The sequence below is a fragment of the Eptesicus fuscus genome, chromosome 4 (assembly GCF_027574615.1).
Source record: "Eptesicus fuscus isolate TK198812 chromosome 4, DD_ASM_mEF_20220401, whole genome shotgun sequence".
Taxonomy (NCBI): domain Eukaryota; kingdom Metazoa; phylum Chordata; class Mammalia; order Chiroptera; family Vespertilionidae; genus Eptesicus; species Eptesicus fuscus.
In genome coordinates, this window is record NC_072476.1 from 1,342,300 (window position 1) to 1,365,287 (window position 22,988).

At 49.7% G+C, this 22,988-nt stretch overlaps 1 protein-coding gene across 1 annotated transcript; it reads right to left on the reverse strand.

The window, feature by feature from the left end:
- Positions 1 to 64: 64 nt before the first annotated feature.
- Positions 65 to 21,989, reverse strand: ZP2 (zona pellucida glycoprotein 2). The gene is made up of 18 exons (XM_054714135.1): positions 21,763 to 21,989; positions 11,199 to 11,293; positions 10,306 to 10,389; positions 9,842 to 9,936; positions 8,144 to 8,299; positions 7,380 to 7,421; positions 7,071 to 7,235; positions 6,247 to 6,343; positions 5,972 to 6,153; positions 5,131 to 5,257; positions 3,628 to 3,809; positions 3,462 to 3,553; positions 3,255 to 3,379; positions 2,960 to 3,149; positions 1,621 to 1,756; positions 1,456 to 1,552; positions 973 to 1,053; positions 65 to 210 (listed from the first exon to the last, which is right to left on the reverse strand). The coding sequence occupies exons 1-18, from the start codon at positions 21,987 to 21,989 to the stop codon at positions 65 to 67; spliced, it is 2,319 nt and encodes a 772-aa protein (XP_054570110.1).
- Positions 21,990 to 22,988: the final 999 nt, after the last annotated feature.

Below are 22,988 nucleotides of genomic sequence, written 5' to 3' on the forward strand. Positions count from 1 at the left end.
CTAGTCTAATATAGCGAGAAGACAGAAGCAAGAGGTCACTGCCACCACTTTATTAAAAATCCAATCACTGATTTAACATCCTGGTTCTTTTCTTGCGCAGGTAAAAGACGAGGCCTGGGGCTGCTAGCACACCTGCGGAGACAACTGCAACGGCCATGATTTTGAAAGCAACATATCCAGCAGTTCCGTGCCCTTCAGTGTCTACTGAGTCTGGAAGAGAAGCAGACATGGAGTCTTAAGCTCATGTTTAAATCATAAGCGTAAGTTGAAGCTGAAGCTTTACATATGAGGGCTCCCCAGAGAGGGAGTGAAATTAACCCTCAAAGGATTCCTCTGGGAAGCTTGCAACACGGTACAGCTTTAACCCTTGAGCCAACGCCTCCTTTCCACACTCAGTGTTGTTCCCTAAGGTCAGAGGGCTGAAAAGGACCTACAGTCCCCGCCTGTTGTCTAACACAACATCCTGGACCAACAGCTCTCCCAGAGTATTAGTTAGGGATTGAAGACAGCTTAATTTCAAATTCTAGGCCTAAAATTAAGACATCTGGAGTGAGGATATAAGATATTAATAAGTTGAGTTTGGCAGTATCAAGGCACATGCCTTCTGACCCATTAGTCCTATTTCTAGAAACATCCTGGAGTTCTTGTATAGCAGGCAAAGAATTAAGAGGCTTCTGATGTGGCACGAGTGACAAAGCTGGAGGTAACCTCGATGGAAATCCACTTAGCTATTAACAGTGAGGTAGGTCGCTGCACAGATAAGATACAGTTTACAAAGCAGTTCAGAGCTGTAGGGAGACTATATGACCCCACTGTGTTCAAGGGGATTTGGGGGAGCAGAAGCCATCCCTGGGAAGAGACTGTCTTCTCTCCTCTAGTTCAGAGGTGAGCATGCGTTATGTTTGCTTAATGAAGTGTCACGCACAGCCTCGCACTTGCAGCCAGGAAGGGCCCTAGGCTCCAGGTCCATACCTCTGCCCGAGGAGCCGGCTGACAACAGGAGGATGGGTCCCGGCAGACTTATTGTTTCCTCCTCTTCAGTGGCCCCCAAGGCTGCAGACGGGTAATAGAGTTTGAGCTCGGCGCACGAGTGCTGAGCGGTGTCCATGGACCTCCCAGAGCGGGCCTCCGTGGCGCCCCTGCTCTGCTGGGCAGTGTGCTGGCCTCGGCAGGACAGGGCATGCCCCTTCCTTAAGGACAGGGTGGGCCCCTCAAGAATTTTACGTCTGAATCTAGTGAGCCTCGAGAAGAATAATCTTTTAGAGTCACGTCGGTAAAAGATCAGACTTGTCCACAGGGCTGCTCAAGAGCCTGCCCATGTCAGACGCCAACAGAAAGGCCGACTGGGCCCAGGTTGCCTGGACTCTGAGTAGGTCAAGAAGGAGGCCTCATCCTTACATTTTGAAATAAGGCTTGTTTTGAGTAAATTCACAGTAATGAGGATTGACATTTTACCTCGCCTGCTTCTCGGTGACGCAGGGCAAGCCCCAGGACACAGAGCGGAGTGGGGAGAGCGCTGGTCGCAGAGGGAGGCGCGGCAGTGGAAGTGGACCTGGGGCGGCAGGAGGGCGAGGTGAGGCCATGCACCCACAGCCCCGCCCACGGCTGTTAATGACTCACCAGGCTGGCCAGCACTCCGGCGGCTGACACGAAGGCAAAGGTCTTCACCTCGAACCTCCGGTAGTGGGCAGGGTAAGTCACAGAGGAGCCAACGGGATGGAAGGTGGTTCTGTGCTTGTCCAGGTTGTATTCACAGCTAGGAGGCATGTGCCAGGGACGACGTCAGCCATTCACCCGGGCAACTCAATTTTGCCCAGATTTCGTCACACGTGGCACCGTCAGGACCATTGCTGTACGTTTTACGGCACCTCGTTCTGATTTGGCCTCTCCAACAATACCCATGCAATCATAAGCAGCATGTGCTGGTTTTTTCCTATTACAATTGTATTAATACAATTTAAATACCTGTATGTTTGCCAGCTAAACGCAACAGGAGGTACAAGATTTATGTGTGTGTCTTCAGATGACACTGGCTGGATTCGTCTGACTGTTGTATGTCCCAGGCAGTTAGTATTTGTCAGTGACACAGAAAGTTAGAGAAGTCCTTAGATGCTAGCAGAGTGAAAACTACGAAGAAAAGTAGTGTGTGTGCTGGCGGGAGGTTGAGTTCGGGAACATTGTCCCCTACACCAAAAGGCTGCGGGCTGGATTCCCAGTCAGGGCACATACCCGGGTTGTGGGTTCAATCCCCAGTCGGATTGTGTACCAGAGGCAACCTATGATGTTTCTCTCTCACATCAATGTTTCTCGCTGTCCCCCTTCCTCTCTCTAAAAATCGATAAAAACATATTCTCAGTGAAGTTTGAAAACAACAGCACGTAGTGTGTTAGGTGGTTAGCGCTAAGAAAGAAGAGTCCGAAGGGCCAGGGAGCCGGGGTCATCTGACCTCCTGGAGAAGGGACATGGGACAGGCTTCTGGGTGGGGAGCGCTGTGCACGGCAAGGGGCTCCCCGCGGCCAGCAGGGCGGTACCTAGAGGCGAGGAGCCTGCCCACAGAGGAGAAAACGGAGGGGCAGTCCTGCCCGGGAGACCCACAGGCAGAGCCCGCGCTGGGGCGGCCGTCGCTCCAGAGCGCCCGGTGTGAGGTCCAGAGGCAGATGGGCATCCGCCGCACCCTGCGCTCGGCAGTACTTGGGGCTCCTGGGTGAGCGGAGCCGCTGCCTAGTGACCGACCTCTGGAGTGAGGAAGGCCTCAGTGCGCAGGAACCGGAGGGCGGCCTTCTCCCCGGTGAGCGAGGGCCCAGGGCCCCCCGTCTTCTAGGCTCAGGGGGACGGAGTGTGGTCACCGACCGAGCCCGGGACTGAACACCGAAGCCAGGACCAAGGTCAGGGCTTGGCGACCTGGGCCCCTCCTCGCAGACTGGATGGCTCGCTGGGCGGCTCGTGGGGAGGGACCTACCCGTCCTTGACCACCGTCCAGCGGGGCAGCGCGGCCGGGTCGGCGGCGGGCGTGGCCCAGCAGTCGCCCAGGACCAGCTTGATGTTGGGGTCGGTCCTGTTGACGACGCTCACTTCCAGGTGGATGGGCTGGCGGAGGCGTCGCGGCACCGGGTAGTCCCCGTCCGCGAACGGGCGCAGGTAGGACTGGTCTGGAAGCCGAGCGGCCTCTCAGGCCCAGGCCGGGCTGCGGCGGGGGGAGGGGGGCTGGGGGTGGGGGGTGGGGTGTCCGGGGAGCCCGGAGGCGGCAGGCTCACCTGGGTAGGCCTGCAGGAGGAAGGCCAGCGGGCCCGGCCGCGCCAAGCGCCCCGCAGCGGGCGGGCCCTGGACGCTGGTGTTGGTGAGCGCGGCTCCCGCGCGGTAGTGGCACCTCACGGTCACCCTGGGGTGCGGTGCGGGGGAGAGTCGGTTACCAGGCTGCTGGGAGTTCGGCGGAGCCTGAGCACCAGCGGCAGCTGCCCCACCTGAACTCCCCGGCTCTGGAAACGGCGCGCGGAGGAAGCCCGGCCGGGAGCGCGCGTATCTCGTTCTCGTAGATGACCTTGCCGTCCTCGAACTGAAAGGGAGAGGTCAGGGGTGCTCCCCGTGCCCCCCAGGCCAGCCTCAGCCCGCGGCCGTCCGCTCACTGACCCGATGAGTGGTCCCACATCCGTTCAGGGGGATGTGAAACCGCGCCAGCCCCCGGGGCGCGGCGGTGGGGCGGGGCCGGCAGGAGGAGTCCCCCACTCTGAGGGTGGCCAGGTTGATTGCGGGGCTCATCTGGTGGCTGTGGACTTGGACATCCATGAACCCGTCCTGGGTGCACAGCTCACCTGCCATCAGAGTGGCCATGAGGTGCTGGGGGAGTGGGAGCGGCCGTCTGCCGGCAATGCCTCCTCCCCAGCCTGGACTGTGAGGGAGGACTCCCCTGGGTTTCACCAGGCCGCACCCCCATGTGTCTTAAGTCTTTGGGGAAAATACGTAAGGAGACAGACAGCAGAAATCCAATGAGTGCCATTCGCCAACCACACCCAAGGACAGATGAAGTTAAGAGAAAAAAATCTCATTTTGGTACATGACTATGCTATTGAGAGCCTCCTCTAAATGCCCTGCCTTTAAAACCCCTCAGCAGGGAGGACCAGGGCCTGCCCTCTCCCTCCCAGGAGCACAAGGCCCACGCCTTCCCCCTCCTCCTCCCCTCTCCCTCTTCTTCCCGCACAGGCACCATCTCCTAAACTCTAGGATCCCAGGAGACTTGCAACCAGGGCAACTGCACTTCATCTGGGCAATTTCCCCCCCCCCACCCCTCCCCCCCCACCCCCCCCCTCCCCAAGGCCCCCTTTTCTCTGACTCTCAGTGAGCCAGAGCAGCCCAGCCCAGGCTCCTGTCCCTCTCCTGCTACCTTAGGCCCTCTCTTGCTTTACTGGCCCCAGCTTTAATAAACATCTTCTAAGATTCAAAATAAAAACACCTTGCTAAGTGGCTTGAGTTACAAGGGGAGACCCTAAGGCCCCTGCCACGGTGGAGCTGCTTTGTCTGAACAGAGAGTTTATCCAAAGGAAGAGGGAGCAGGAAACAGGGAAGGAAGCGCCCTGTGGGGCGAGACATCTACAGAAAACCCCGAGGAGGAGGGGCTGACGTGACTTCAGAGTCAAATTATTTGTGACTTAAAGTGCAGTGCCTGGTGTCCTATGTCCCTTCTGTCAGACACACACCCAGGATGGCTGGGGAAGCGCACATTGTCCCTCTCTGGCTTGGCCTGACAAGGTCGGGTGGGGGGGGGGGGGCGGGGAAGGGGGTCACAGCAGCCCAGGGCCCAGGCGATGCTGCAGGGAGGAAAGCCAGCCCGGACTCTGAGGAATCGGCAGGAGTTCAGGGAAGGTCTTTTCAACTTTTCTAATCTCTTTAGTTACAGGCTGGCCACAGGCTCAGGCTCCTGGGCGAAGCGCCCTCCCGGGCCACCCGCGTGCACGTGGGAAATGCTCCCTCTTGCAGCCCCACCCTAGCAGCTGGTCTGGCGCCTCTGGTCTGACAGCCTTTCCCTTCCTGGGCGAGGGAGCAGTGCAGAGTGTAAACCATGCCCGTCCTTCCGCAGGCACAGGAAGGGCTGAGGGAGAGCAGAGAATGCGGAGACCATGGCTCAGAGGTCTTTACCTGTAAGAACTGGTGACTGGCAGAGACACTCAGGGTAAACCACCATGGATACCATCTCCCGGCGGAAGGAAAACGTCAGCCTGAGTGAAGGTAAGTAGAACTGATAGGGCAGGCACTGTTCCGAGAACTGAAACGCAAAAAGAGTGTCAGCATCAGAGACCACCCCGTGGGCCCGGAGCAGTGTGTGTGTGTGTGTGTGAGTGGGGGGGGGGGGGGGGGGGCAGGAATCCCAGACTTAATTTGGTTTCCCTTTAAACCAGAAGGAGAGACCCTGTCACTTCTGTGTCAGGATGCTTCCCTCCACAGGGCGTTTGTTGCTTTAAACTCATGCCCCCAAGTGCCCAGCGCTGCGTGCTCTTTGTACTAGACACTAATGACGAGGTAACAGGTCAAATGCCACAGGAGAACCCAGTGCCCTGCCCGCAGCCCGAGGAGAGGGCTCTGCAGAGCACAGAGCCCGCCCGCGCACCTGTGTCCCTGGCTGTGGATCGGTGGGGACTGGCCTCAGTGTGGGACCCTCTGTTTGGCTCAAGCTGTCATGGGTTTAAGAGAGCCTAAGACACTCGTCATTAGAAACTGGGCAGCAGTTTGTGCTTTCAATGTGCTGAGAAACACTGAGGAAAGCTTCCATTGTGGAGGTTCAAAAGCCTTGATATTTGCAAGTGAACTTCAGTTACTGGGGAATTCACTTATGACAAGTAATCAAATGAGGCCTCCCAGACTTTGGACTGCCACACTGGCCGTTGTAACGCACGGGCAAGTCATCAGCCATGTCAGGGTTACCTGTGAGACCATGTTTCAGGTCAGGTTCCCACACTCAGTGGTTGACAAGGCAACGTACTTTCATGTGGAGAAGAGCTTTGCTGAAGTGCAGCCTCAGGCCACCTGCTGCCTCGGTCCCAATGCCGTGCCGGTGCAGCTGGCTCACGGCAACGTCTCTGTTCCCAACGCTCACGGCTTTTAACTTCCCAGGAAACTCTGGGATGGCGAGAGTCATGTGCGTGGCATTGCAGGTCACAGGACCTGGAGAGCGTGACCGGCAGGTGTCTATGTCAGCTTTGAGGAAGCCCCAGAACAATGTCTTCCAGCCTGGAGTTGGCCAGGCCTGGACCTTACCTGATAAGCAAGTCACTTGTGCTTCTAAAATGGTCTTTTGTCCAAGAACTCTATGGATGAGCTTCAGAGGCACCATGTAGAGATGACTGTTACCTTGCTGGGGGTAGGGGACAACATTATCAGAGACCTTGCTTCAATTCAATTTCTAAACAATGCTAGAAGAGTGGTCGAGGCAAGCATATACTCAAGCACTGGGCACTATTTTGGCCTAAGTAGAATTCAGGCATTTTGTCCAATGATTGTTCTGCCAGGGACTCTAGTTTTAAAATTTCATGCTTTTCATATCTGGCAAGCTAGGGTTGTCTACTGAGGTGCCCTGTAGCTGATCATTTCTGGGTATGAGCAAAAACTGCTCTTATTTTATGACTCTTTTATGGTATCATCATCCAGAGAGAATGCTTGCCAGACTGAGCAATGTGATAGTACAGGACTGTTCCTGCTAAAATGCTGGTGTTTGAGCACTTGGACACATTAGCTCATTTAACACTGAGTCTTTTCTGTCGGCTCGAAGAGCACCGGGCCCTACTACAAGACACAGGATAGAACGATGACACTAACAGAACCTAACTCGTGGGAGACCTCAGTGGCCTCTCGCTCCGTATCACAGAGCAGACTTAGATCTGTGGGGGAGAGGGAGAGCTGGTGGAAGTGAGGCCAGCTCTGTTCACCACCGTGTCTTTCGCAGTGCGTGGCCCACAGTAAGCACTGTGATACCTGTTGGGTGAGTTGTGTTCTCAATTACTTTGAAGACGTGGTGGAGGTCATGCTTGGATTTGAAAATAGTGGTCTGTGCCTGGGTGGGGCACAAAAAGACTCACACCCACCGCGTAGTGAGTCACTCCAGTGGCATTGAATGGCACTTGCATGGTCATCTTGTAGTCGTCAATCAGGATGTTATAGCCCTGCGCTATGGCCTCCAGAAGGGTCAGAGTTTGGGCTTCTGCGCCATGACCAACTTCAATGCTCCATCCCATCTGCTGCTGGAGATCCTAAAGTCAACAGTTTCACTTAGAGGGCTGTACTCCCCTTACCTCCAAGGTTCTTGTCTAACATTTTAATCAGAATTGAAGTTATGTTACCTTTAATATAGAAAAAAAGGCTACTTAGGTCTTATATTAAAATTATTTTCATACCGTATTTTCATCAGCCAGGCCAGGAACACCATGAAAGGTGAACTAGAAGGGAAAACGCGTGACGTGAGGCTGTGACTCGGAGGAGAGCTCCTGAATCATGCTGCCGACAGTAGGCAGAAGGCCCCGACCAGCTCTGGGTGGTCCCCACACCGCGGCCTGGGTGTGGGGTGTGGAGGACAAGCGCAGGACAGGACATAAACCCCGCTGTGCCCTTAGACATCATCTCGCCTCTAGAGCTCCTGGTACCGGACGGCAATCGGAAGATCTACGCTCCCTTCCAGCTGTAAGTTCAGACACTAAGTTCTCCAGTGCACCCTGTACTAAGCCTGTAGGGATCCGGTGTTATGTCCAGCCATGCAGTTCCATTATTGTTATAATAAAGTACTGGTATTTCTTTTATCTTTCTGTTGTCGAAATTAGCTATGTTAGACCATGAAATCCCTGAGTGTGTGATTGGGCTGTTTTGCTCATTTACTGGATCCCATCATCTGGCACAGCGCCTGGCACATGATAGGTATGCAGCTTGTCAAGAAAGTATAAATGTGACTGTAGCTTCCTATTGCCAGGCGTGGCGTGCCAAGCCTGTGTGTACCCTCTCAGTGCATTTTTAGAGACACCCTGTAAGGGAAGTGTTATTTCCTCCCACTTCGGGGCTTGGAAACAAAGAGTTGGTTTGTTTAAAATATCAACTCAAAGCCACAGAGCCAATAAGTAGTGAATACAGGATCGCAATTCTGACCTTGTTCCTCAGCCTCTCTACTCACAGACATGAGATCCTTCGTGCACAGGGTGGATCCTGGGTGCTCCTGGGCTTCCCCTGCCCGCACAGCTGGACAGCTGACCTGATACATGAAAGCCTCGCGTCTTCCAGCAGCAGCGCTGCTGTCCATGAACCTGATGGTCATCTGGTGCTGACCAAGCTGTGTGCAAATGGTCTCGTGAGAACAGGAAGTGCTGGGACCTCCGTGGGAAAGGAGATTCCAGAATGCCGTCTGACCCGCGGAGTGGTCACCAGGAATGCTGGTTCTGGAAGGCCCCTCATCCCACACCAGGAGACTACAGCCAGCCCGTGAGAAAGCCCAGGAGAATGCATACATTGGCAGAGAATAGTTCCTGGGACTTCAGGGATTGGAGTTCAGTTTTCATTTCCTGCTTATACTTATCCTATGTCAGTCTACCGTAAGTCATAGTCCTGGCTGGTTTGGGGCCTCTACCAAGTCATTCAAATACTTACTGAGCATCAGTGTAGCAGCCATGGTGCTGGGAGAGCCATCTTTGAGTATTTCCCCTGCCTTAAGGAACTCAGTTGAAAATAGGAGTCAGACAACCTTTCTCTGTTAAATGTTAGTATATATTTTATACTTTGTAGGCCATATATAACTTCTAATTATGTCTTTTTAAAAACTCTTTAAAAACATAAAAGCCATTCTTGAGGACCATCACACACACACACACACACACACACACACACACACAAATGCCATGGGCTGGACATGGCACCCACAGGTGTGGTTTGCAGACCCCTGGTCTACAGGAATGCAGCTGTAAGCTTTCTAAGGTGGGGAAGTGACCATTTTAATTGCTGGCTCTTCACTGTAGGGTCAGATCAAGTGGCCTGTTAGACATGCAAGTTTCTAGGATGCACCCCAGGTCTACATCAACTAAAGGAGGGAAGCCTGTACTTTCCATTCCCCGCGTGATTCTCTTCACACTCAAGCTTGAGAGCTGCTTAGAGAGGTTGCTTTTACTGTCCCCGTAACCTTCACTGGGCAGCACTGGTGCCTGACAACACAGGAAACCCTATTGCTCAGCTGCGGCTTGCTTTCCAGCACTTGTTTTGATAGCATAGAGGGTCTCTGCCAGCACCACAATGGCCTCCCATTTCCCATGAGGTAACTGATCAAAATAGCTCATGTTTGAGTATGTGCTGTAGCCAGGCACTGCTCCAACTCCTAATCTGCTTTAGATCATTGCCTTTTAGATACTGTGTGGAGAGAGTACCATACCCCCATTTCCCAATGGGCAAGCAGAGGCTTAGAAAGGTTAGCTAACTTGCCCAAGGTCACAGCCAGGCAGTGGCAGAGTCAGGACTCAAGCCCAAGACCTCAACTCCGGGGTTTCTCAGCCTCAGCGTTATTGGCATTCCAGGCCTGAGAATTCTGTGTTATAGGGGTGAGGTCACCTATTCAATAGAGGCTGTTTAGCAGCAACTTGGCTTGTATCTACTAGATGCCAGTGCCAGCTTCCTCCTCTCCAGTTTTAATCACCAAGAATGTCTCTGAACATTGTCAAATGTCCTACATACAGACAAAAGCAAAAAACAAACAAAATAAAAAGAAAAACAAAGTCACTCCTGGTTGAGAAACACTGCTAGTCCACAGCCTATACCCTTAGCGAGTAGGTGAGTATTAGTAACGACTAGGCTACCACTTCCCAAATCACTCCTCAAAGCAATTACTTACCACTCTGCTGGTACAAGTCTCATAGGGGGCCCGTAGGGTGCGCTTTTCTGGGTTGAGGACATAAGTGCAATTCAGCATTTCAAGACCAAAGGGATCTACAGAAGCCAGAGAAATTTAGAGAGGGGTGGCCAAGAAGTACATTCAGTGACAGAAGCAACCAAAGCCAGAGCCAAGACTGCCGATCCATTCCTAAGGCACTTTAGTTACTTCACTGTTTATTGTCCCCACTGAGTGATGTGGCCTAAGCTTTGAGAGATGCTGTGATCCACAGCTAAAGTTTCCCCGGAGGTTCTGAGGTAAGAGAAAGACAAGTCTCCCATGCTTGGCAACATCATGCAAAGCAAGTGCCCCCACGGCATCATGGGAACTGGATGCGTTGCTCCAGAGTTTGTGAAAAATGGGTGGCCTCGAGCCCAGGGTGTTCTGCTAAGGAAGACTAAGCTAAGAATACACACGTTACCAACCCATCACAGACGCGTGCCACTTCTCAGTGCCAAGATCGCTTGAAAACTCCACTGTCATTCTGTCTGCATGGCAAGTGACAGTGCCTGCAGAGCAAAGAGAGAGTTGGGGCTTCTGAACTACAAGCACGTGACTCCCACAGAAGCATGCGGAGGCCTCCCTCGCCCACAAGCATCAAGGAAGGTGCCAGCTGGGGGAGGCAGAGCTTGTCCGCCCGTGGGGGAGCACCCCTCAGCGACGGCCATACCGCAGTCTGCGATACCAGCACTGCAAGTGCCAGGGCTTGCGGAGCTCCCAGGGCCCACCGGGGTTAGGGTCGCACACCTGTGCGGGAACCAAGCTGGGGCCCTGACAGTGACGCTGACAAGGTGGGGAGGAGGGACTGCACGTCTGTGAGGAACTGGGGAACAAAAGTTTTGTCTAAAAGATTCAATTTGAAGTTTTCAAAAAGGCCCTGTGTAAACTCAAGGTCACTGTCTAAGGTTAAATTCTGCCTACAATCTGCTACTCTGCATCCTCTAGCTCAGGTGAAAGTTTCGAAAAACCCCTCGTTTCAGGTGGAACAGCTCTGATTGGGCCGCTGTGTTGCTGTTTTCCTTAAGCATGAGTCGGAGTTTGAGGACCGCTGCTCTCTCAGAAAGGGTCTCCGGTTGCGGTCTGTGTTCTTCGGATGCCGTAAAGCGTGAGGCAACGGGCAGCTGTGCAGTGCAGATGTCTTTGCAAGCCATTTCTATAGGAAGCCATAGGGAGGCCTCGGAAAATTCTAGTGACTGGCTCAGGGGAAGAAAGGGGTGATGGAGGCTGTCCCACCTGTGTTTGTGTTTCCCAGCCATTTGGCCCTTGGGCTGCACCCTGCTCAGAGGTGGGAAGGCGTTGCCCCCCCTTCTCGGCGTACCTGAGAAGGCTCGAGTCCCCAGCTGCGCAACCTCTGTTGAGTGCACCAGAGTCACAAGGGATAACAACAGGGAAAGGGACCTGTAGGTGCCAGAAGGGGGTGGGAGAGAGAGTTAAGGAACGGACTTAACCAGACAAGGCCACGGTGTCCCCTCCCTCCACCCCAGGAATTACTACTCACCTCCAGCCTGGCCTGGGCCAGCCTGAGGGACTCCCACCACCTCCTCTCAGCCAGCACGCCATGGTCCAGGCTCCGCCAAACCCGCCAGGCAGAGGGCGGTGCTTGTGCTTTTAGAGCAGGAAGCTGGCTGGGACCCTGCCTACTCCCCATTGCAAACACCTGGTCTCCTCCAGCCCCCACCTGAGAGGATTGGAGGGAGAGGCTTTCCGAAAGGCCTGGAAGCAGAGGCCAGCCCTTCCCTGCCGTGGCCTTAGGCCAGTCCACCAGCTGTTCACGGACCAGCCAGGAAGCCAGAGTTCCCTGGAATGGGCTCCAGGTGGGTGAATTGGTGTTTTTCTCCATAACACGGGAAAATTAACATGTTTTAAACAAAATATTTACAACTGCAACATTGAGTGAAAGAGGGAGATGGGTTTTATTGAGGAAAGAACATCTCGTGTTCACATTGCCTTTAAGTCACACCCCACCTCCTGGCTGTGTGGGGGCACCTGGCCCCTGCATGAACTAGCTCTACAAGTGGATGGAGCATTGTTCCCCTGTCTATAATTTTAAACTTACTGCAAAAACACGCTGGCAATTACAGGTAGATATAGAGAAAAAGAAAAAGTTACCCATAATCCCACCACTGCTAATATTTAGGTATGTAACTTTATGGATTTTCTCTACAAACACCATACACACTTAAAAAACAACCACAACCTGCGATCAAAGTTTAAACTTTGTGTGGTAACCTGCTTTTACCACCTTACATATCATGGGCATTTCCATACTAAACATGATCTCCACTACCACTTTAAGGCTGCATCATATTCCATGTCTAGATACATCTGTGTTTAACTGTCCCCTAATGATGGACATTAAGATGGCTCCCAATTGTTCATCATTATAAATAACTAGAGACCCAGTGCATGAATTTGTGCACAGGTTGGTTCTGGCCAGCCCACCCCAATCAGGGCCAATTGGGCTGGGCTGGCTGGGGACGTTGGCCGGCTGCCCCCATCCCATGGTCGAACTCCCGGTTGAACTCCCAGTAGAGGGGACAATTTGCATGTTAGCCTTTTATTATATAGGATTGTATGATAGACATTCTTGTACCTCCCCCTGGTTCCTCAGAAAAAACAACCCTAGAAGTATAAATCCTGGGTCAAAGGGAATAGTGGTCTAAATAGGAAGGTCATAATGAGTAGCAATTGGGGGAGTGCAGATGAGGAAACTGAGGCACAGCAGCTTGCTCAGGCTTTGACTATTGACTGTCAGGGCCAGGTTGAGAACTCAGATTTTTCTGAGAACGAATCACCATCTCTTTTCAGCATCTCTCATTGTGTTGAAGACACCTCGATGCTGCAACCTGGGCCCGGTAACAGGTTCTGTGGGAGTGGGGGGTGGCGTTTGCAATTACTGGCTCATGTGTTATCTTTGTGGTATGAATTGAGGAGTAATCTCTACTCAGGTGTCTGAAGCACATTGCAGGCTGGATAGTGTTTCCAACTTCCTGGATTAAAAGATCCCATGGGGCTCCCATTGACATACAGCCACCCGGGTCCCACTCAGAAGCTGTTGGAGCAGGCTCTCCAGGGGCAGGGCTGGGGTAACCTATGCTCAGCAAATCCGCAGGTGAGGCTTATGGTCAGGAAGATGGGGAGATACCTGGAGAGGGGGAGGCAAGAAAATAAGTGGTTGCCAGTGGTTAACCTCTTCATGGGAATTAACTGGTTATGTCGCAGTGGAATTGGGCAGAGGGAGGAAAATCCAGGCTAAGCAGGTTTAGGGATAGAGATAATAAACAGATATGGATTCCAGCAGTGGCACGGTATTAATAGGCACTCCTCCTAAGCACATTTTCCCAAAGATGGTACCTTTTCTGCAAAGGTGAAGGTAATTTGTTACCACCACAGTTAAGGCTCTGATCTGATAAGAACATAGAGGTAGGAAAGTGGAGCAAGGTTCAAGGCCTGTTAAGAAGGTGGTTGGAGAGGTAGCAGGTCAACGCTGGCTCTTCCTCCCGACCCACCCTCAGGCTCGCTGCAAGACTGTGTTCTCTGGGAGTGGGGGTTTGCCTTGGAAAGGGCAAAGGGGCCTTGGGAGGCAAAGGGGGAGCACGAAGGCCCCGACAGGAGGCGTGGAGAGCAGAGGACCACCAGGGGAGCTGCTGAAGGGGGTGAGTGTGTGAGGTTAATTCCCTTTGCCTCGCCTGGCCCGCCCAGGCTGTGACTGGGACAGTCCTGACTGTAAGAAGCAGTCCCGCGGAAGGGCCCAGACCACAGGCGGCTGGCAGCTAGCTTTGGGGATGAGGAAGATGCAGCTGATCCATGATGAGTCGCTGTCTCAGATCACTAGCTGGGAAACTGAAATTCTTACAGAAATGATTATATCCTCACTGCTCTACTAGGTAAACAGTGGGGTCTCTTTCAAATGTGTGCTCTTCACATATTTTCAAAGAGCCCTTTGAAGTTTGCAAATTTATGACTAAAAGTGCCCCCTCTCCTCCCTGGGGCTGCCCTGGCCTCGCCCAGGCCCCAGGAGGCCACTGTCACCCACTCACCACCAGGCATTTCCTGAGGGAGATTTAGGTTGTTACACATGAAACACAGTGGGGTTGTGGCCTCACTGGGGCAGGCCCCCTCCTTATTTCTGAAATTCAGTTCTTATGAACAGCTTATCATTCTTAAACTCTAAGCCTATTGTTTTATTTTTCACAACAATTATAAACATACTAGAGGCCTGGTGTACGAATTCATGCACAGTGGGGTCCCTCAGCCTGGCCTGCAGGATCGGGCCAAAACCAGCTTTCCGACATCCCCCAAGGGTCCTGGATTGAGAGAGGGCACAGGCCAGGCTGAGGGACCCCACTGGTGCACAATTGGGCCTGAGGAGGGACCAAGGAGGGCTCCAGGGTGTGTCTGGTCCGACACATGCCTAGTTGGGTTCTTGGGTTACTTTCCTTCCCATGGCCCCGCCCCTATCTACCTAGGTTCCTCTGTCTCCTCATAGGTATACCATCCCTAGGAATAGGAATAGGGAGTAGGAAGATTCCTGCTCTTTTTACTTTATTTACTTCTGTATTGATTGAGTTGTCTTAGTGATAATGAAAATGATTTTAAAGTGATAACAGCAATAGCAGTCTATCCGATTTGACTATACGTGAGCTATAGAAGTGTTCAAACTTCACGGTATAAAGTATAACATGCAAGTGAATGGCTTTTGGCCATGAGGCTTCCAGAGCCCAGCTCCCTATTGTGAGATGAAGTTAAGCCCCAGAGGTTTAGTAACTGCCCAAAGTCACAGAGCAAGCTGATGGCAGAGCTCCATGAGCAATCAGGCCAGATGCCCATTCCCAAGCCCTTCCAGTTGTTCTTTCTCGTGTGTGAGCACATGTGTGTGCACATGAGGGGGTACTTACACACTCGTGCTGCTCTTGCAGTTCAGTTAGCTTTAAAAGTACAAGATATCAGTTATTAGAATCAGCAGTATATGGTAAATAAATACAGAAACTTCTACCACTGTGATAATAGAGCTTAAAATAGCTTTCAAATGTCAAACATGAATTTAACTTGGAAAAATAAGAGTATGTCAATGAGAATGTTCTTGAATATCATGTTAGTCTTTTAAAAATGTAACTATACTATGTTCATGTCATTTTCCCCTTTGGATCTTCGAACAGATCCAAACTGATAAATCTCCTAATGGTGAAGGATTCAGAAAGAATTAGGATAGAGGAATAAAAGGCTTCATTGATCTGGGGATACAAAGACAGGGCCGCTTAGATAAACAGATGACAGGGCTCAGAAGTTCTCAGTGAAGACTCATTTACATAAAATATCAACACATTACTCCACAGCTAACAGCTAGGGCAATGGTCAAGACAGAAATGGAGAAAAGGTTTCTTGGCAATGCAGCAGATGCCTTGTAGTTGATAAAATATAAAATATGTTAAATGTTAAAGTTCTGAAGGATGTGGGGGATTGATTGTAAAGATCCCAATGCCCCCCCCCCCGCCCCCCGTCCCACTCCTATCCTTTCCACTGTGCTTCGAGTCAGCCTGATCCTGGCCCTCCTTCCTCGGGCCTCCCTGCCTTGCATCTGGACTGCCTTGTGCCTTGCTTTGGCCAATAGACGGTGATGGAGGTGCCGGTGTGCCCATTCCCTAAGGTTGCCTCTTACTCAGGTGACAGCGGAGCTCTGTTCAGTCTCCCTTGAGGCATCTCTGTGACCCACCCCTTCCTCCCTGGGCTGATCCGAATTTCACACGGAGTACTGGGAAGGAGCAGGTGCTCCCAAACCATGTGATTTGATGAGTCTGTGGGAAGGAGGCAAGGACGTTTTTATCAAGGCCCACTGTGTACAGGTCCTGTGCAGACTCTGGATCATACACTTTTGCGGTAGGAATAAGAAAAGAAAATGAAGGGTCCTTCAAATGACCCCCTTCTCTCCCCTTCCCTGCCCTCCCCCCCCCCCGCCCCCGCAGTTGATAGCTACTAAATACAAAGCTGTGTAGGCTGAATGTGTCCCCACCATACCCCCAACTCATGTTGAAGTCTTAATCCTCAGGTCCTCAGAATGTGACCGTGTTTGCAGATCGGGTCTTTGCGTAGGGGAATAAATTGAAATGAGGTCTGTAGGGGGCCCTCATGTAACGTGGCTGGTGTCCTGTAAGAGGAGGGAGTTTGGACACAGACATGCACAGAGGGACGGCCATGTGGAGACATAGGGAGGAGACGGCCTTTCACACCCGCAGGAGAGCGGCCTGGAGAGAGTCTCCCTCTCGGCCTGGGAGGAAGCAGCTCTCCTGCACCGTGACCAGGACTGTAGCCTCCAGAGCTGAGAGAAGCAGATGCCTGTGGTCCCCCCCCCGCCCCCCCGCTGTGGTGCTTTGCTAGGGCGGCCCTAGAAAACGAATATAAGTTCCCAGCTTGAAATACAACTCTGTGAATACAGAACATATTCTCTTTTTACTGTTCATGATAAGGGACAAAACAAACAACAAACAAACAAAAAACAGGTCCCAGTTGTTATTGAGAAGAAAAATACAGAGGAAAGAGAACGTTTAGGAAAATATACCCTTGTGCATCTGTGAATGCCCTAAAGAGGGGAGGCCCTCTCCCTTTCCACACCAGTACAGCCATTCCCACTCCACTTCTGCTTCTACGGCCACCACCCGCTGCTCCTAAGGTACATCTGTTGAGAACTGACTGCACACCATACATCACGTAAGTAGTTTACAAATATTAACTCAGTAATTACTTGTAACAACCATGTGAGTAACAACTGGAAAGTTATTTTGGAAGTATTTTCTTCATTTTACTGACAAGGAAACTGAGGCTCAGAGAGAAGTAATTAGCACAAGTAAATGGTGGAATCCAACTTCTGGTTGAATGTCTGTCAGTCTGTGCCTTAAGAACCTGTGTTCTTTTAATATATATATATATATTCTTGATTTTCTAAAGATAGAAGAAGGGAGAGAGACATAGAAACATTGATGAGAAAGGAACATTAATTGGCTGCCTCCTACATACCTCCCCTCCCCCAGGGGGTTCGAACCCATAACCCGGGCATGTGCCCTGACTGGCAATTGAACTGGTAACTTCATGGGATGACACTCAACCACTGAGCCACACTGACTAGGTGAGAGCCTGTGTTCGTCACCATTGCTGTGCTCTGGCTTTATTTCAACACAATGCTTGGCGTTCACATGTGCTTGTCTTCCTCGTCCTGCTAGCAGCTTGGAGAGAGTTGAATGATTTTGTCGGCATCGGATGATCTGGTAAAGGGTCCTGTAACATGCCACCCTGTGATCAGCACTCCCATGTTGAAAAAAATAGCTAATACAGATTTCCAGGTGATCTTTGCTCCTGCAGTTTTTATAGAACTTAAACTTTGGGAGACAATTCAGGTTATATGATTAGTGTATATATCTATACAAGAGGCCTGGTGCATGGCTTCATGCACAGGTGGGGTCCTTCAGCCTGGCCTGTGCCTTCTTGCAATCCAGGACCCCTCGAGGGATGTCAGAGAGCTGGTTTCGGCCTGATCCCCACAAGCCAGGCCAAGGGACCCCACCAGTGCATGCACTGGGCCTCTAGTACGCATATAAGATCTTTGGTTAATCTCTTCCCGCATTCTCCCTCCCCCTTCCCTCTGAGATTCATCAGTCTGTTCCATGTTTCCATGATTGTGGTTTCCGATCCTGTGTTGAGCATCTTCCCCCTGGTGGTCAATGCATGTCATATCTACCAGCTGGTCAGCTGGTCAGCCAGTCAGCCAGTCAGCTGGTTGCTTAGGCTTTTATATATCTACTAGAGACCTGGTGCATGAAATTCATGCATGGGGGGGTTCATTCATCACTGCCTGCACTCTCTCCAATTGGGAACCATTGCAGAATGTCCGAATGCCCTGTGGGATTGGGCCTAAACCAGCAGTCTGATATCCCTCTTGCAATCTGGGACCGCTGGCTCCTAACCACTCACCTGCCTGCCTGCCTGATTGCCCCTAACTCCTCTGCCTGCCTGCCTGCCTGCCCAACTGCCCTCCCCTGCTGGCCTGATCTTGCCCCCAAATGCCCTCCCTTGCCAGCCTGATCTCACCCCCAACTGCCCTCCCCTGCTGGCCTGATCACCCCTAACTGCCTCTGCCTTGGCCCCCACCACCATGGCTTTGTCCAGAAGGAAGTCAGACTTCTGGAAGTTGGCCAGTCGACCTGGTCTAATTAGCATATTACCCTTTTATTAGTATAGATGGATTATATAGGATAGGATTGCTAAAATGGGGGGGGGGGGAGCCTTTCTCATCAGGAGGAGATGCTCCTGGCAGACACAAATACATAATCCCTATATCTGGACTGATAGCCAGCCATATACACTATACTGCCAAACCGGTCATTAAAAAATTGAACTGATTCCTTACACCTTACACCAAACAGCTGTTGCCCTTAAAACCCCTCCTCAGCCCCCACCTTAGGTTCTGCCTTCACAGTTCACCCAGATTTGGTTCTGATTGGTCGGTTTCTATGCCAGTCAGCGTCTCCGGGCCTATCTCCAGGCCTCTCTTTGGGCCTGATCCACAGCCTCTGTGGCAGCTGCTGGTCAGGCCTTGCCCCTCTCTCTCTCCAGGCCTCTCCAGCAGCTTCAGATCAGGCCCTGCCTCTCTCTCTGGGCCTGATCCACAGCCACCTCAACATCAGTGAGGTCGTTAGGCTTCTGGCCCGCCCCGGACTGGAGGCTAATGACCTTGCTGCACCTGTCTCGCCCCACCCAGCCCCCATTGCCCCGCCCACCTGCCAGCTGCCAGCCTTGCTGTGATAGAAGCCTGTGGGCCGTGGGGGAGGGACCAAGAGGTGCTCCATGCACTTCTTTGTGACAGGTCATCCGTCTGGTTGTTTAGGTCATGACAGCCCCTGACCTTTTATGATGTAGATAATAATAAAAGTGTAATATGCTAATTATACTGGTCATCCTTCCAGACGACTTTCCAGATGAAGCCAGGGCTGCGAGGGAAGCCCGGGTCCTGGGTGCCTGCCAGTGGCCAGAGGGAAGCCGCTGCTGGCAGCCAGGGGAAGGAAGGCCTACTCTTGCATGAATTTCATGCATCAGATCTCTAGTATGTATATTTTTATTGATTTCAGAAGAAAGAAAGAGAAAGAGATAGAAACACCAACGATGAGAGAGAATCAGCAATCAGCTGCCATCTGCATGTCCCACACTAGGGATTAGAGCCCACAACCCCGACATGTGACCTCCTATTTCATAGGTATGTGCTCAACCACTGAGCCATGCAGGCCCAGCTGATTACTGTAAATTGATTGAAGTCTTCAATTCACAGAAGCAATACTTAATTAGGAAGGGAAAAGGCATAAGAAAAAAGGAAATTTGTCCAGTTGACAAAGCAGTTGACTCAAGTGTACACTTTAAATTCATAGCCGCTGCTCAGACCAGCCAGTGTTCACATTGTAAAGAATTTGGTTTTGAAAACCTTTATAAAGCCTTCCACTGTTATGATGAAAGCCATCTGGTACTTAGCATTTATAAAATGTGCAGTTAAGAGATGCCAAGAGATTCCTCATGCAAGCAGATGGCATAATAACAGCTCTGTCTGTTTTTTCTGGAATAAAAAATAGGGCTTTGAATAGCTTGAAACTTACGTGAATAAATTAAGCCAACCAATACTTCAGGGACATTACAATTTCAATAGTCAACTTGCTCACCGAAATATATTTATAAATGTTTCCATTTGGAGAAGAAAAACCAAAAGGGCAGACACTGGTTCCTTTGATTGCTTCTTATTTGTATTTAATACTTCTAAGGAAAACAGGGACAGTAACCTTCTATGTGGGAAAAAAGTGTTATAAGGGTTCAACGGAGAAGTGGGTTGTGAAATCTCTTTTAAATAGGAAATCCCCACATCAAATAGGTCGTAGAGTTTTATTACTCTGCTAAAGAGAAGACAGCATGTCTGAGTGACATTTTCTGAGTAATGCACTTGGAAATGTTTTTACCGCAGCAGACATGTTTCTCATAAACCAACGTTCAACACCTACAGTGTGGTGTTAGTGCTGCCTTGTTCTACCCTCGTCTTGATTCTTGTAGGTTTTCTGTGTAACAACGGGACTTCTATAACTCCCTTTACTTTATGTATTGTTTTTATTTTCATTAAAATTCATAATAAGGTACTCATTAGATAAAGTAATTTTGTTAAAAGCAAATGTTCTGCTTAGACCTTTTCTTTTTTCCTTAGTACATAAAAATGTGTTTCTACCATACAAGTGAATTTCCTCTCTAATTAGACATGAATAGCTTTGGAGAACAAATGCAGTCTGCTTTTGAAGGCCAGATCTCTTGAGGTGCAGGGGACAATCTCGTTAATAAAAAAATGTGTTTCTCGGCTACACAAGCTGTTGAATTTCTTTCCCAATTAGAACTGAATGGTTTTTTCCAGAACAACAAGGCAGAAGCTTGGCTTCCACTTTGCTGGCATTGGTTTTTCTTGGGATGGACGGGGTGTGTCAACCGCCACTAGTCTTTTCCCCTCTTTTCCTCTCTCTGAGCAACAGAACACACAGGACTCTGTTTTATAGGTAGGTTGAAGTCCACCCCAGTGAATTCATCTTCTTGGCCAGGACTGGCTCCACAGTGGATGGGACACCAGGTTAGACCACCCAGCTAACCGGTTATTAAAGCAGGAGAGGCCAAAATTTATAAACACAACAAGAAAGAGTTGAAAATGCCATTGCTTTGAGGGGAGGAAGAGAACCATTGGTGGGAGAGTCTCTTGAAGTGTTGCCCCTGGGGTATTGTTAACCCTGTTTTCCTCTGGGCCATTGGCAAAAAGAAGTGGTATCTGGGCAGAAGGGCCTCTCAAAGTGAAAGAGTTAAATGCTTGAGGTGCCAGGTAACAAGTGGAGTTTCTAATTGTAGGAAAGCAAAGAAGGAAATAAAGCCTACTGCTCTGAACCTGAGTGGCAGCCAGAGAGACAGAGTCACTGGCAGGATGGTTCTGCAAAGTTATGCTAATATTACTGGGTTGTAGGGCAGGAGGTGGAGCGGGGGTGAGAGAGGGTTGTGGGGAGGGGGTGCAGGGTTGGTTCCAACAGGAAGTTTGATGAAGAACTTGACTTGCTAGATAAGCAAACAATTCTGGAGATGGTCATTGACAACTAAGTCTTATCCTCAAGTCTCCCCACTAGTGTGTGTGGGAGGTATTCTCTAACCTTCTGAGAGTGCAGCAGCAGACTGTTGAAACAGATTTAAATATTTATTTCCACAAGACCAATACTGTCAGAACATAACATACAGTCAAAGCCATTGCCCCACAATTATCCAGATTCCGCACAAGAAGTTACTGTCTACAATATATGCTAACACAAGTTAGTTATTTTCATTCATTTCTTCTTTCATTATCTTCCACCAATTTGCTTCCTTTGGACTTTGGGGAATAAAAAAAAATAGAGCAAATATTGAGTTGTTGCTCTCTCTATCTGCAAAATAAGCCATGGTCACACTCTTTTCCCAATTTGTTAAACCATACTTTATAGTTTGTAAAGATTTTTATCTCATTTCATCTTTACTACTGTAAGCTTAGGTGATGGTGATATGACTATGAGCAATATCCCCCAGTGTTATCCACAAGGAAATGGACTCAGATAGCTGGACTAACTTTCCCCAGATCATATGGACTCCAGATCTTCTAGCTCTAAGTTCAACCCTCTTTCTCACCCTCCCTCATCTTGAACGGAGGATTTGCAAGTTTAAGATTTGTTTCTGTTTCCTCTTCTCCTTCCCCTCCCCATCCATCCATTTTTCTTTCAAGGAAGAAGTTTTCCCAAGAAAATGCCAAAAGGATGTCGGGATCTTTACCTTAAAAAAAAAAAAAAAAAAAAGCTTGATGTTCTTACCATTTCACAGGAAAGTTGAAGTCTAAGTTGTAGTACATACTATTGGAATCAAGAAACTTCCTTCTCCTCCTTGTCCTGAATCTCCAATCCTTCTTCCTCGCCTCTATAATTGCTCTGTCCTCCTCTTTGTTTCCATCCTCATCCTTATTCTCCTTCTCATCATTATCATCATCACCATCATCATCGTCATGTGGTACCAGATTCCTTGTTTGATTGGCACTTAGCATTCTACTACAAATAATCTATCTTTGAGAAGCTCTCTCTGGTTATGATAATGCTCAATTTCAGCGTGCTTTAATGAACGCAATTCTACCTAAATTAAAGTGGCTCATGCAAAATTGAATTGAGGAACAACATAGTAATTTTTTTGGCTTAAACTATACCTTTCTCTCAAAGTACCCACAATTATGATTGGATGTTTCACTCTCTCTGGGATAAAAAAAAATTCTTTTGCAGCTAAATAATGTTGTCCTCTAGGCCACTTCTACAGCTTCTATGGGTATTCTCATAGCAACCAGAAAAGGGAACAAACATGGACCCGCAGGGCCAGTTACTATTTTGAGGAAACTGCAGATGAAAGCTTTGTACATGCTCAGAGTCCGCAAATAATTCATTTTGGAATAAAGACTTAGACAAAGAGAGATGAGGACTAAACAGTTACAGATTTTGAAAATAGAACTTTCTCACATCAATTCAGTGGACTATTATCCAAGTGTACTAAAGTTATTGTAATAATATAGAAAAAACTTATGATGGATTCAAGAGAAAAGATTCAATGCAAAATGGTATATATTTGATGATGAGGACTATAGCACAAGAGAATGCATGGGTTATTTGATCAGTTGTGTAGGATGATGGGTTCTAATTTTATTGTAGTGTCTTTAGAGAACATGGTCTGCATGAAGCCTAGTATCTGGTACTTGTTGAGACTTCACTGGTTTTATTAGGTGGGCAATTTTTATAAATATTCTCTATGTGCTTGGAAGGAACATTTTTTTACGGAATGCAGAGTTTTATATTGGCTGTTTGATTGAGCTTGTTGTGTTCAAATCTTTTAAATCTTTACTAATCTTTGGTGTGCATGATACATTACATTAAAATGTGTATTGAAATCTCCCACTATGATTGTAGATTTTTAAGTTCTATTAATTTTTGTTTTCTCTATTTTGGGGTTCTGTTACTAAACACATATATGTTTAGGCCCACCATATTTTCTTGATGAGCTG

Bases quoted from the DNA above. Each gene is read 5' to 3' on its own strand.
- ZP2 (XM_054714135.1), bottom strand. From the start codon at position 21,989: ATGCTAAGTGCCAATCAAACAAGGAATCTGGTACCACATGACGATGAT. The intron at 1,553-1,620 runs GTGAGTCATTAA...CTGCCGCCCCAG, and splicing joins CCGGAGTGCTGGCCAGCCTG to GTCCACTTCCACTGCCGCGC. The intron at 211-972 runs GTATGGACCTGG...CTTCTCTTCCAG, and splicing joins AGCCGGCTCCTCGGGCAGAG to ACTCAGTAGACACTGAAGGG.